The sequence below is a fragment of the Crinia signifera genome, chromosome 1 (assembly GCF_055691185.1).
Source record: "Crinia signifera chromosome 1, ASM5569118v1, whole genome shotgun sequence".
Lineage (NCBI taxonomy): Eukaryota > Metazoa > Chordata > Amphibia > Anura > Myobatrachidae > Crinia > Crinia signifera.
The window spans coordinates 348,240,362-348,255,221 of NC_139217.1; the positions used below are offsets into that span (position 1 = coordinate 348,240,362).

Here is a 14,860-nt window from a genome sequence, read left to right on the forward strand (position 1 = left end):
TGTGCTTTTCATTAATTATAAGATTGTTTAGCTGTGTGGCGATAAGGCACCTAGCATGCATTATACACCCAGCCTGCATCTGGGGAGGCTGGGATTACAAATCACTGCCACAGCACTATGGAGGTTATTCTGGTTCACTCCTTTTGGCAAATTCCTTCTTAGATGGACAAAACCATGTGCACTGCAGGGGGGCAGATGTAAAATGTGCAGAGAGAATTAGATTTGGGTGAGTTATTTTGTTTCTGTACAGGGAAAATACTGACTGCTTTATTTTTACACTGCAATATAGATCTCACCCAAATCTAACTCTCTCTGCACAAGTTACATCCACCCCACCTGCAGTGCACATGGTTTTGTCCATCTAAGAAGGAATTTGCCAGAAGGAGTGAACCAGAATAACCCATTATATGCTTATTACCCAGAGGATTGTAATCTCTGTATTACTGTGGGAATGTGGTATATACATCTGTGCGAATACTGTTCCCAGTGTTGCGCTCAGTACTGACAACAAGGATAAGAGAAAGCTGTTGACATGACAATGACTGGGCATATGTAGGCTGTTGTGGTGGCAATGGCACTTTGGGGGAAATTTACTAAAGGAAATTTGTAAAAAATAGGTGTATTTGTATCCAGAAATACACTCATTTTTGACATTTACTATCCAGAAAATACGGCAATTCGTATTCGTATTGATGTGCTATCAATACAAATACGAATTGTCATATTTTCGGCATAGTAATTGTCAAAAATAAGTGTATTTCTGGATACAAATACACCTATTTTTTACAAATTTCCTTTAGTAAATTTCCCCCTTTATATCAGTCCAACTAATTAGGCAGGTGCCTTTGGATTGTACATTTATGTATATAACCTTTCACATGATATATATGTGCAAATTACTAATTTAGTTTTAGATTTATATAGATTATCAAAATGTGAACTTGTGAATTGAGCTCAGCCATTGCATATTCTACCATGAAAGCACAGAGGCAATGGGAACTGAAAACTAAACTATATACCATGTAGCAGGGGCGTGCGGTGAGGTAAATGTCTGAGGAGTCCCTGGCTAGTAACAAAGCCAGATTTACACAGTACACACAATATATGAGCCCAAGGTTTCCTGTGGGCATTATACACAGGAGCAGCAGTATATGCTGGACATTTGGGGAGTTTTGATGAGATATGTGTGGAAAAGGTAGTCAGGTGAGGCACTGCCTCCCCTGCCATAGGCTTTTTACTCCAGAGTTTTGACTGTAAAAATTATTATAATCATACAAATAAGAATTTTGAACATATTCTTTGTATTTTTTTTGTATTCAAAACTCCAGTATGTACATGAGTATGCCAGGAAAGGTTCTGCCTCGCCAATCTTACTCCACCGCACCCCACTGCTGTATAGTTTGTCAAGCAGTGGGAGAATACAGTAGAATGACTCTTTTGCATAATGTATCATTCTTTTTGTGCAGGCCAATATATTTTTAAGAGTACTGGACCTGTCATACAATGGATTTGGCAATGATGGAGCAGCTGCTTTAGGAGAAGCGCTAAAGGTTAATAACGTATTAGAAGAACTAAATGTAAGGTAAACACACATATAGGTTTTACACCAGGAACATGCTGTCAATTCAAGCAAACTACAGAATAGTAATAAGTGCCCTTTATTTAGGTTTATAATACTTTTCTGTGTGCTGGTCACCATCATTTGGTCCTGCGATAAAAGGAGGGGTTACTGCTGTCCGTGTGAGGCCACTTCTAGTTCCCAATCCACCTCTGGCCTACATATAATGCCGTGCTTTACTGAGTGAGAATATTTACTCATTCACATCAGTCCTGGTCCAAGTGGAGCTTTCATCAGAAGCCAGTTATCTAGCAGTCTTTGGAGTGTCCAAGTCTAGGTATTAATAGATTAGCGAACAGATAAGTGTGAGAAAAAGAGATAAGTGTGCGACACTCCTTAAGGCCCCCATACACTAGGGCGACTTGTCCCCTGAGCTTCCCCGGCTGCTCTATCTACTTGATTAGATTGGCACTTGAAGTGCCATTTTTTACATGTGATAAATCGTCTCGATTTATCACATGTAAAAAACCCGGGGAGCAGGGGGGGGGCTACAGAGCAGGGCTGCTGGTGGGAGCAGGGGGGGCTGGGGACGCTGCGGGAGACACAGGCGGCATAGAGCCGGGCAGAGGGAGCCGGGAGCTGTCAGTGCTAGAAAAAAAAGCCTATACAATGAATGGGCAGCCTGTGATTGGCTGAGCGCTCTCTCAGCCAATTGCTGACTGGCTGAGAGAGTGCTCAGCCAATCACAGGCCGCCCATTCATTGTATGGGCTTTTTTTTTTATTCAGTACTGACAGCTCCCAGCTCCCCCTGCCCGGCTCTATGCCGCCTGTGTCCCCCGCAGCGTCCCCAGCCCCCCCTGCTCCCTCCACCGCCGCGCCGCCCCACTAGGTCCCAAGTCGGGTGGTCGGACGTGCAGCAGGTCCGACCACCCGACGCAGATCCGATGCGCACGGGACCGCGCATCGGATCTGAGGGGACATCAAAACTAGCCGATTTTGGTCCGATTTCTGCCAGATCCGACTGATCTGGCCGAAATCTGACCAAAATCGGCTAGTGTATGGGGGCCTTTAGTTTACATGGCTTTAAAGGTGCATACACACTATGTAATATCATCAATGATTTCCCCATTGAACTTCTGGGAAAACAATATAGTGCATAGTCACTGAATGATATCATCAACGATATTATTCAGTGATGTCATCTGGCCCCTGCTGAACATGCAGTCATTGACGATATACAGTAGTCAAATTGAGCTGCATGTACAGACGACGATGGGGGTTTCTAGCATACCTCCCAACTGTCCTTGTTACTGCAGGAATGTCCAGTTTTTTAGGATGTTCCCGCGTCCCGCAGCAGGGGGGGGGGCAGTTGGGAGTCCCCACTATCGCCCATGAATAGACGCTGCGTGCATGCGTGGCCTCGCGGGAGAGCTGTGAGTATAGGCCATGCCCCTTTTTGCTAGGCCACACCCCCAAAATGGCGCGCCTGTGGACGTTCTCCCTGCCCCTGCTGGAAAGTTGGGAGTTATGGTCATAAATGACCCACGGGAGCACGCATCGTTAACGATATTGAGTGTACACACTAGATGATATTACAAATGATATCGTTCAGAAGGCCCAAAATTAGTGAATTCAAAAATATACTGGTAGGTCAATTAGATACCAACAAAAAAATTAACCCTAGATCTAGAATGAAAGTGTTTTGTTGGGAATATAGATTGTAAGCTTCAGTGACTGATCTGAGTGTTCAAATATTCTTTGTAAAGGAATATTTGTGCTGTATAATAACTGGTAATAAATAATAGATAAATAAATATCATTTGTAATATTGCATAGTGTTTACGCACCTTTAGAGCTACATTTTGCATTCTGACAAAGCTTGTTAAGGAAAAATGTGATTAATGGGATAATTGGTAATGATATGTGAACTTTATCGAGGGGTGTTAATTGGTTAGTATAGAGGAGAATAGCCTGGGAAGATTAAGAGGGATTATTCTGGGATTTGATAAATTTATCTGAGGAGGTGAATTTTCAGGAAATGCTTGAAAATTTGGAGGCTAGTGTAAAGTCTATCTGTATGATGGAGGGTATCCCAAAGATTAAGCACAGCATTAATAAATATCTGTAACTGGAAATAAGAGCAATTAATGACTAACTAAGGAGGGAGGTATTTTGTGACAATGGTGTAGCTTTTTCTATGTATATTTATATTGTCTTTGGTGATATCCATGCAAGTAGAAAAATCCAAAATTCCACCAATGATCCCAACTGTGTAAGACAACAATTGTAACCACTCTACCACTGTGCCCGGGAGAGCTCACTACGATCTTGTACTCGATGTGCCATTTTTTACATAGGAGAAATCGTATAGTGTATGGGCACCTTTAGTTTTGGGTGGAGTTTTACATAAAACTGATATATACTGTATATGCAGTGGAAAAATAAAGCAGCCAGTATTTACCCTGCACAGAAACAAAATAACTAACCCAAACTTAACTTTCTCTGCACATGTTACATCTGCCTCACCTGCAGTACACATGTTTTTGTCCATTAGAGAGAGAATTTGCTTTTGAACCAGAATCAGGCCAATAGTACATCTGTAACTACCTCCTGTGTGAATGTATGACATTTGTATACATTCTTGTCCCCCAGATTAGTGTGAGCCGCCACTTTCTTATCTGGGGTAAGCACTATTATTCATGGGATGGGGTCAGTGGGTGGATTATCTGGGGATTTCATCTTCAAATTTCATCTAGGTTTTCAGTTTTATATATCAAACATATATTTACTATTCCTTGGTCTGTATGGTGATTTGTGTAATAAATGTTTAATAACACCTTTTGTGCATCATATTTTTAAGCAACAACCGTATTGCCTTACAAGGAGCTGTACGTTTTGCGTTGTGCCTTAAAGAAAACAAGACATTGAGAGTACTAAAGGTAAGCAGCCTACTAATGTATGGGGGCCCTTAGGGCTGGATACACAAGGTGAATTTTGGGTTATTTTGGTATTTTGCCAGAAATGTCCCATTATTTTTATTTTACTTGTTTCCTAGCACGGCGCCCCCGATTTTGATTGTATTACATCTTATACAATCGCATCGCATGCAATATAGCGGCATGCGATGCGATCCGATTTTTAATTGTACAAGCACCCTGATGGGTGCTTTTAATAGTAAATGCACCCCCATTGGCAACGTTACCCCCACTATCAACGCCAACCCGAAGTGCGGCAAGCGCAGTGAGCCCGCGAGGGGCGGCGGTATGCGTCCTCCGACCTTTTCATACCCCACTATCCACGTCTGCATGGAGTTGATTGTAGATAGTGTGGCGAGCGCAGCGAGCCACCAAGCCTGAAGCGTGGCGAGGGGACACGGATTACTTTACATGTATTGCGCGTTCGCTCTCCATGCTTCGGGCTAGTATTCCGCGTCCCCTTGCCTCGCTGAGCTCGCCACACTATCTAAAATCAACTCCACGCCGACGTGGATACTGGGGGTATGAAAAGGTCGGAGGACGCATACTGCCGCCCCTCGCGGGCTCGATGCGCTCGCCACGCTTCGGAGTGGCGTTGATCGTGGGGGTGGCGTTGACTGTGGGGGGCCATTTAACATTGTAAGGACCCATCAGGGTGCTTGTACAATCAAAAATCGTATACGATCGCATTGTATGCCATTGTATGGCATACGATGCTATGCGATATTTTATTGTATAATATCGCGTCGCATCGCATACCATTGTATACCTTATTTAGTGTAATGGTATACGATGCAATGGGCGCCGTGCTAGGAAACAAGTACCATTTTTATTATTATATAGAAAAAATCATTATGCATGTGTAACGGGCCATACACATAGCATATGAGAGCAGAGCAGAGCATACAAATCCTAAGCAAAACAGCTCTAGCTCCATTTAAGCTCCATCACACTTATAGCCTGTGCATATGGATCAGCGCCGTACCAACTCTCTCCCTGAATATCAGGGAGACACAATGAAAAGTCCACCAGTTTTCCTGATTGTGTCTTATTATGTAGCTGTTCTATACTTTACAAAAGAAGGAAACCAGAGATATATACGATCAAATGGGATCAGCAGTGGAATTTCCAGGCTTTAGTTTTAATGCTCAATGATCCCTATGGATACATGAGCTATCGGTTAATGTACAGTATTATCACGCAGGTATAAAGTTTCCTGCTTCACCTCTTGTATGAGCGACTCAGATGCCAAAGTGAAGGAGTGAAAACTCCCCATCTGGCTATCGCTGGCCACCCTCCACAGTGCAATAGCCTTGTGCTGATCTCTCTTGCCTGGCCGGCTCCAAAGGCATGCATGAGATCTCTCTAGTCTTGTGAGATCTGGTGTGCAGCATGGTGCCAGCAGATGCCCCGGCTGCGGTGTATGGGCAACCATACCTAAAGCTGTTGTAATCAATCAGAATGGTCAGCACTGTTGATTGTTCATACACTGCCCCTAATGATGTTTCATGCATTTACCCTATGGTTTCTTTTTTGGGCTTGATTACACTTGGATGTGGGTGACATTTATGACATGCCTATCAGCTATTATTATTTTGTATTTTGTAGCGCCGTAAAAAGGAACAGTACAGGGAGACAAAACTTGGCATAACATTGAATAAAATAGAGTACAAATAAAGAGCACCACAGTTAGGGGAGTAGGAAGGGGAGACACCCAGATTACAAGAGGTGCAAGCAAGTGGGTGGCGGCTAGATAGCAGGATGTAAACAGACAAGGGATCGGAGAACCAGCTGGTTTATGCAGGACTAGTTTATGCAGTGGAAGGGTACGCTTTGATGAATAGGTGAGTTTTCAGTGCCCGTTTGAAGCTTTGCAAGGCCGGGGAGAGTCTAATGGAGCGAGGGAGTGTGTTCCACTGAAGGGATGCAGCACGGCCAAAGTCCTGTATGTCTACTTTACTGCCTAGCTTTTAAGTATTACTTTCACAATCTTCCTGAAATGCTTTTTTAAAATGAGGAAAGTACTGTAGTGCAGAGTTCATTGACCAGCATACTACCCTAAGCTGTACATACTACCCTAAGCTGTACAGAGCTATTTTATTTTCTCAGATTTCTTCAGCTGTCCATCTAGTTCTGTCAAAGGTGCATGCTCACATTCTGGTTTATCGTCAGCCTCAGGAGTTTTTTCCACCCAATGTTTTATCCAGGATAATAAGATATCCCTGGTTATATGGGTGTGGTATATGGTCCTGACAGTCAGGATCCCGACAGTCATTAGCCCAATGTCGGGATCCCGACGAACCGGACTCAGACAGCGGGGCGAGTGCAACAAAGCCACTTGCGTGCTTGCTGCGCTGGCCACGCTACGGGCACGGTGGCTCGCTACGCTTGCCACCTATTCTATTCTCACTCTATGGGGGTCGTGGACCCCCACAAGGGAGAATAGCTGGTGGCCATCGGGACCACGAGCGTCGGGGTTTTGACTGTTGGGATCCTGACTGTTGGGAAACTGTCCGGCACCCGGTTATATTTCATGAAGTCAAATCACTGAAATTCTATATTTTAACATATTGTTTAAACCGTTATGGGGTTTCTTTGTATATTTACTTTGAAATGTACATATCATATTCAGTGTTAAGTGTGTTTAATAGGATCATTGTTTCTTCTAATTTCAACTATTTGCAGATGGCCAGAAATCCAATACAAAGTGACGGCTGCTTTGCTCTTCTAAAGGCAATCCAAGCAAACTCCGAGTCAGCCATAGAATCCCTCGATTTCTCTGTAAGTGGAAAACATCTACTCAATCATTATAAGAAAAAAATATAACAAAATTCGCTCTAATTGAGGAGAGAATATTTTTAATGAAACCTAGTAATGGGATGTAGTTAATATCCTGGTGCTTAGGATCCCAACATTCACAATGCATATAGCAGCATTCCGACAGGCAGACTCCGGACAGTACAACATGGCAAAGGGGCATCCGTGCACCATTAGCAATGTCACAAACTATTTGTGGACTCGGTTGCTACTGTTGTGGGCTGAGGTAAATACAATGTCTGATATCTGGGTTGGTGTTGGCACAATAAACTCACTAGATCCGGGGATGGAACTGAAGGTAGAGTTCGGAATCCTCACAGGATACTAGGATCAGAATCTGTGGTTACCGGAAGGTCAGTGCGAGGCTGGATAACCAGAGTAACCACTCACAGCGACTAGGTGGCAAAGACGACTGGAAACTGAAGAGTGACTAAGCAGCTAACAGCAATCTGATGATAGGTACCGCTGGAGATGGAAAGCATCTTAACCCCTTCACGACATTTGACGTATATATACGTCATGGCCGGGAAGTACTTCCCGACACATGACGTATATATACGTCATGACTTTAAACTGTCACTGCGTCTAGAGACGCAGTGACAGAGGGACGATGTCTGCTGTCCCTGACAGCAGACATGTCCCTGCGTGCCCAGGGGGGGCTGCGATGCCGCCCCCCCGTCGGCGATCGCTGTGATTGGCTGTTCAGTGTGAACAGCCATTCACAGCGTTTTCCTGTGTTACCAGCGAATCAGACGCTCGGTAACACAGGTGTCAATCACCGCCGAGCGTCAGGGGGCATGAGGGGGTCATCGGTGACGATGACACCTCACCCCACCCTCACCCCACCTGCCCCCAAGGCTGTGATTGGTCCGTGGGACCCACGGACCAATCACAGCCAAGGCGCGACATTTAAACTAACGGTGACTGCGCTGCAGACGCCATTCCGGTCTGGAATAGCGTGCAGAGCGGTCACCGTGCCTATCTGCCGTGATACTGACCTGATCCTTGCTAATACTTACCTGATCCTTGCAAATACCTTACCTGATCACTTGATCACTGCTTGTAGCGTGCTGGACGCTTCCTGGATCTGACTTCCTGAGACTTCCTGCTGCTGCTGCAGTGTGGTAGAGAGATAGAGAGATAGATAGAGAGAGATAGAGAGATAGTGACAGAGAGAGCTATATTTTGTGTCTGCTACCCCCCCTTTTTGGGGGTGCAGGGGTTTTTTATATATATAAACAACTGTCAGTGCTGCTGCTGCAGTGTCATAGAGTGATAGATAGTGATAGATAGTGATAGATAGTGATAGATAGTGAGAGATAGAGAGATTTGTGTCTGCTACCCCCCCTTTTTGGGGGTGCAGGTTTTTTTTTTATATATATAACTGTCAGTGCTGCTGCTGCAGTGTCATAGAGTGATAGATAGTGATAGATAGTGAGAGATAGAGAGATAGAGAGAGATAGTGACAGAGAGTGATAGAGAGTGTATATTTTGTGTCTGCTACCCCCCCTTTTTGGGGGTGCAGGTTTTTTTTTATACATATAACTGGCAGTGCTGCTGCTGCAGTGTCCTAGAGTGATAGATAGTGATAGATAGTGATAGATAGTGATAGATAGTGATAGATAGTGAGAGATAGAGAGAGATAGTGACAGAGAGTGATAGAGAGTGTATATTTTGTGTCTGCTACCCCCGCCTTTTGTGCTGATCACTATATCTGAGGTGATCAGCAACTTTTTGGGGGCGCAGAGGTTTTTTTTTTTATATATACCTGTCAGTTGCTGCCAGTTGCACCAAAGGTTGTGCACCTGCTGCCCCTCACTGGTAATCAGTGTCGCATCACTGATCACCTTTTTTTTTTTTTTGTGGGTGCTGTGTGGTCTTTTTTTAATTTTTTTTTTACACACATTGTGATTTTGTGGGTGTCCTGTGGCCACTGTGCGCTGATCAGTGACGTACATCACTGATCAGCTTTTTCGGCACAGGGTTGATCTATTTTTTTTTTTTTTTTATCAAATTCCTGTTGCCTTTGAGCACTGTTCAGTGACGGACGTTACTGACCAACATCTGTGCTCAATTTTTGGCGCAGGACCTTTTTTTTTGTTTTTTTAACCCCTTCAATTTTTTTTTTTTAACCCCTTCAATTTTTTTTTTTTTTAACCCCTTCAATTTTTTTTTTTTTGTATAAAGTATTTTTTTTTTTCTGCACTACATACACACTACACACTACATACCCCCCCGGGTTGAAATAAAGTTTGTACCCCCCCCCCCCTACACTATACACGTGTTGAAACATTTCACTACCAGTAACACAAAAATAAAAATGTCATCCCAAATGTCATCCCAAATGTCATCCCAGTCATCCAGAAGAATGTATTCAGTGGAGGAGGCATATGCCATGCTTGCTTCTGATTCTGACACAGCCAGTGAGGCAAGCGGGGAATTTGAAGGATTCGTCTTAAGCTCCTCTTCCTCCTCTGGTGATTAGGGACCCCCTCAAAGACGCCCCCGTAGAGCAGCTGAGACCCCCCCCAATAATTGATCTCGTATGGACCCCACCACCAGACAATTTTGAGCCCCAGGTTCCTGAGTTTTTGGCCATGCCAGGAATCCAATTTGATTCCACAGGTCTCAGAGAAATTGACTTTTTCAAATTATTTTTCTCTGATGATTTTATAAATTTAATGGTGGACCAAACTAATTTATATGCCCAGCAGTTTATTGCTCAAAACCCCACGTCATCATTTGCTAGGTGGACCCCTGTAGATGCAGTAGAGATGATGACGTTTTGGGGTCTGGTGTTTCATATGGGCATAGTAAAAAAGCCACAAATTAGGCAATATTGGAGTACAGATGTTCTGTACAGCACCCCATTTTACCGTATGGCCATGACTCGGACTCGTTTTGAGGCAATCCATAAATTTATACATTACACCGATAATGCACAGTGCCCACCCAGAGATGATCCCACCTTTGACAGGCTATTCAAAGTCAGGCCGGTCATTGATCATTTCAGTGCCAAATTTGCAGAGCTATACATCCCTGATAAATGTATTAGCATCGACGAGTCCCTTATACATTTTAAAGGAAGGGTTAAATTCCGCCAGTACCTTCCCAGTAAGAGGGCAAGGTATGGCATAAAAATGTATAAGCTGTGTGAAAGCACCACAGGGTACACCCACAAGTTTAGGGTATATGAAGGGAAGGATTCAAGAATTGAACCGCCAGAATGCCCCCCCTCCCTCGTAGGTGTTAGTGGAAAAATTGTCTGGGATTTAATGCACCCCTTCCTGGATAAGGGTTATCACCTCTATGTGGATAACTTTTACACCAGCATCCCCCTGTTTAAGGCCCTTGGTTCAAGAGGTACAGCAGCTTGCGGTACTGTGCGTAAGAACCAAAGAGGCCTCCCAAAAACGCACATTGCCCAAGTAATGAGAAGGGGTGAAAGCAGGGGAATATGCACCGAAAATATGTTGTTGGTCAAATATAAGGACAAGAGGGATGTCCTTATACTGACAACAATTCATGGAGACAGTACCACCTCCATCCCTGTACGAGGTACCAGTACCCACACCTCAAAACCAAATTGTATCCTAGATTACAATAAGTACATGGGCGGAGTGGATCTTTCAGATCAGGTACTGAAGCCGTACAGTGCCCTGCGGAAAACAAATATCTGGTACAAGAAGCTGGCCGTGTATATCATCCAGATGGCACTGTATAACGCTTACGTGCTATTCCGTTCCACCGGCCAGAGGGGGACATTTATGCACTTTCAAGAGGAAGTCATAAAGGGCCTAATATTTGGGAACCAGCAGGCAGAGGGCCCCAGTACTTCTAGTACTGGCCCCCGTATTGTACCAGGGCAGCATTTTCCCAACGAAATCCCCTCCACTGCAAGAAAGGGCAGGACACAAAAAAGGTGCAAAGTTTGCTATAAAAAGGGAATAAGAAAGGAAACTATTTTCCACTGTGAAACTTGCCCCGACAAACCCGGCCTATGTATAAAGGAGTGTTTCAAAATATACCACACATCTATGGATTATTAGGTTCATCATTTCACCGTGCTTCGGGGGTCTTGCTAATGCCACATAGCACCCACCATTCATTCCACCAGAATCTGAGCTGCAAAATCCAAAAATCACTCCTTCCCTTCTGAGTCCTGCCATGCACCCAACTGGTATTTTTTGGTCACATGTGAGGCATTGCCGTACTCTGTAGAAATGGGGGCACAGATTTTGGGGTGCTTTGTCTCCTTCATTTCTTGTGAAAATGAAAAATTTTGAGCCAGAAGTACATTTTTGTGTAAAAAAAATGTAATTTTTCATTTTCACAGCCCAGTTGTACCAAAATTGGTGAAACCCCTGGGGGTTTGAAATGTACACTATACCCCTAGATGAATTCCCTGAGGAGTGTAGTTTGCAAAATGGGGTCACTTGTGGGGGGGTTCCACTGTATTGGTAATGCAACATAGCACCCACCATTCATTCCACCAAAATCTGTGCTCCAAAATCCAAAAATCACTCCTTCACTTCTGAGTCCTGCCATGCACCCAACTGGTATTTTTTGGTCACATGTGAGGCATTGCCGTACTCTGGAGAAATGGGGGCACAGATTTTGGGGTGCTTTGTCTCCTTCATTCCTTGTGAAAATGAAAAATTTTGAGCCAGAAGTACATTTTTGTGTAAAAAAAAATGTAATTTTTCATTTTCACAGCCCAGTTGTACCAAAATTGGTGAAACCCCTGGGGGTTTGAAATGTACACTATACCCCTAGATGAATTCCCTGAGGAGTGTAGTTTGCAAAATGGGGTGACTTGTGGGGGGGTTCCACTGTATTGGTAATGCAACATGGCACCCACCATTCATTCCACCAAAATCTGTGCTCCAAAATCCAAAAATCACTCCTTCCCTTCTGAGTCCTGCCATGCACCCAACTGGTATTTTTTGGTCACATGTGAGGCATTGCCGTACTCTGGAGAAATGGGGGCACAGATTTTGGGGTGCTTTGTCTCCTTCATTCCTTGTGAAAATGAAAAATTTTGAGCCAGAAGTACATTTTTGTGTAAAAAAATGTAATTTTTCATTTTCACAGCCCAGTTCTACCAAAATTGGTGAAACCCCTGGGGGTTTGAAATGTACACTATACCCCTAGATGAATTCCCTGAGGGGTGTACTTTGCAAAATGGGGTGACTTGTGGGGGGGTTCCACTGTATTGGTGCAACATAGCACCCACCATTCATTCCACCAAAATCTGTGCTGCAAAATCCAAAAATCACTCCTTCCCTTCTGAGTCCTGCCATGCGCCCAACTGGTATTTTTTGGTCACATGTGAGGCATTGCCGTACTCGGGAGAAATTGGGGCACAGATTTTGGGGTGCTTTGTCTCCTTCATTCCTTGTGAAAATGAAAAATTTTGAGCCAGAACTGCATTTTTGTGTAAAAAAATGTAATTTTTCATTTTCACTGCCCAGTTGTATCAAAATTGGTGAAACCCCTGGGGGTTTGAAATGTACACTATACCCCTAGATGAATTCCCTGAGGGGTGTACTTTGCAAAATGGGGTGACTTGTGGGGGGGTTCCACTGTATTGGTGCTTTGGGAGTCTTGCTAATGCAACATGGCACCCACCATTCATTCCACCAAAATCTGTGCTGCCAAATCCAAAAATCACTCCTTCCCTTCTGAGTCCTGCCATGCGCCCAACTGGTATTTTTTGGTCACATGTGAGGCATTGCCGTACTCGGGAGAAATTGGGGCACAGATTTTGGGGTGCTTTGTTTCCTTCATTCCTTGTGAAAATGAAAAATTTTGAGCCAGAACTGCATTTTTGTGTAAAAAAATTTAATTTTTCATTTTCACTGCCCAGTTGTATCAAAATTGGTGAAACCCCTGGGGGTTTGAAATGTACACTATACCCCTAGATGAATTCCCTGAGGGGTGTACTTTGCAAAATGGGGTGACTTGTGGGGGGGTTCCACTGTATTGGTGCTTTGGGAGTCTTGCTAATGCAACATGGCACCCACCATTCATTCCACCAAAATCTGTGCTCCAAAATCCAAAAATCACTCCTTCCCTTCTGAGTCCTGCCATGCACCCAACTGGTATTTTTTGGTCACATGTGAGGCATTGCCGTACTCTGGAGAAATGGGGGCACAGATTTTGGGGTGCTTTGTCTCCTTCATTCCTTGTGAAAATGAAAAATTTTGAGCCAGAACTGCATGTTTGTGTAAAAAAAATTAATTTTCCATTTTCACATCCCAGTTGTACCAAAATTGGTGAAACCCCTGGGGGTTTGAAATGTACACTATACCCCTAGATGAATTCCCTGAGGGGTGTAGATTGCAAAATGGGGTGACTTGTGGGGGAGGTTCCTAACTTTTAGCACTTATGGTGCCTAGAAACCTACATGGTGCCTAAAAAAAAATCTCATAAAAAGGAGGCTCCAAAATCAAGTAGGTGCTCCTTCTATTATGAAGCCTGTGGTTTGGTCAACGTGCACACTAGGGCCACATATAGGATATTTTTGAAAACAAAAGAATTGGGGGAATCAATTTTTAGTCACATTTCTCTAGTAAAATCTACTGTATTCGTTAGAAAAATGTATTAAAATTGCAAATCTGCAAAAAAATGAAATTTTGAAATTTCACCTAAACTTTGTTTTAATTCCTGTGAAACACCTAAAGGGTTAACAAACTTCCAAAATGCTGTTTTGAATACTGTGAGGGGTGCAGTTTTTGAAATGGCATCATTTATGGGGGTGTCTCACATACAAGTCCCTCAAAGTCACATCAGAACTGAACTGGTCCCTAAAAAAATCAGTGTTTGAAATTTTCTTGAAAATTTGAGAATTTGCTAGTCATATTTGAAGCCTCCTAGTGTCCAAAAAAATGAAAAGGAGGTTGAAATAATGATTGCAACATAAAGTAGACATATGGTCTTTGTTAGTTATTAACTATTTTGAGTGGTATGATTATTTGTCTCACAAGCAGAAAATGTGACATTTTGCATATTGCTAAATTTTCCATTTTTTCACGATATTTTGGTATTTTTCACAAAAAAACACAGACTGTATCGACCAAAATTTACCACTAACTTGAAGTACAATGTGTCACGAGAAAACAATCTCAAAATCACTGGGATAAGTAAAAGCAAAAAAAGTTGTCAGATTTGAAAAAAAGGGCTCTGTCATGAAGGCACAAACTGGCTCTGTCATGAAGGGGTTAATAGTGTAGCAATGATGGATTGTGGAGACGTCTGGATACTGGTAGTATCTTAGAAGCACAGGAAGCCGAGCATCGGCAGATGAGCGGCTAGAAAGCTAGACCATGGCAGATGACCATGTGGAATCTGGATGATGGTTATTAGCTGGATAGGGACTGGAGTCTGGAAGATGAATATTCGCTGAATAGTGCCCGGAGTTTGAATAATAAATAATTGCTAAATAGCGTTTGGAATCTGGATGATAATTATATATATAAATATATATATATATATATAGATATATAG

The 14,860-nt window shown here is 43.3% G+C and overlaps 1 protein-coding gene across 1 annotated transcript in view; it reads left to right on the forward strand.

Moving 5' to 3' along the window:
* Nucleotides 1–14,860, forward strand: part of LOC146008045 (uncharacterized) — a 63,266-nt gene that overhangs the window by 17,396 nt on the left and 31,010 nt on the right. The window contains exons 7-9 of the mRNA XM_083146937.1: nt 1,467–1,582; nt 4,420–4,498; nt 7,220–7,315. Coding sequence (XP_083003063.1) covers nt 1,467–1,582; nt 4,420–4,498; nt 7,220–7,315 — 291 coding nt within the window. The remainder of the gene's footprint in view (nt 1–1,466; nt 1,583–4,419; nt 4,499–7,219; nt 7,316–14,860) is intronic.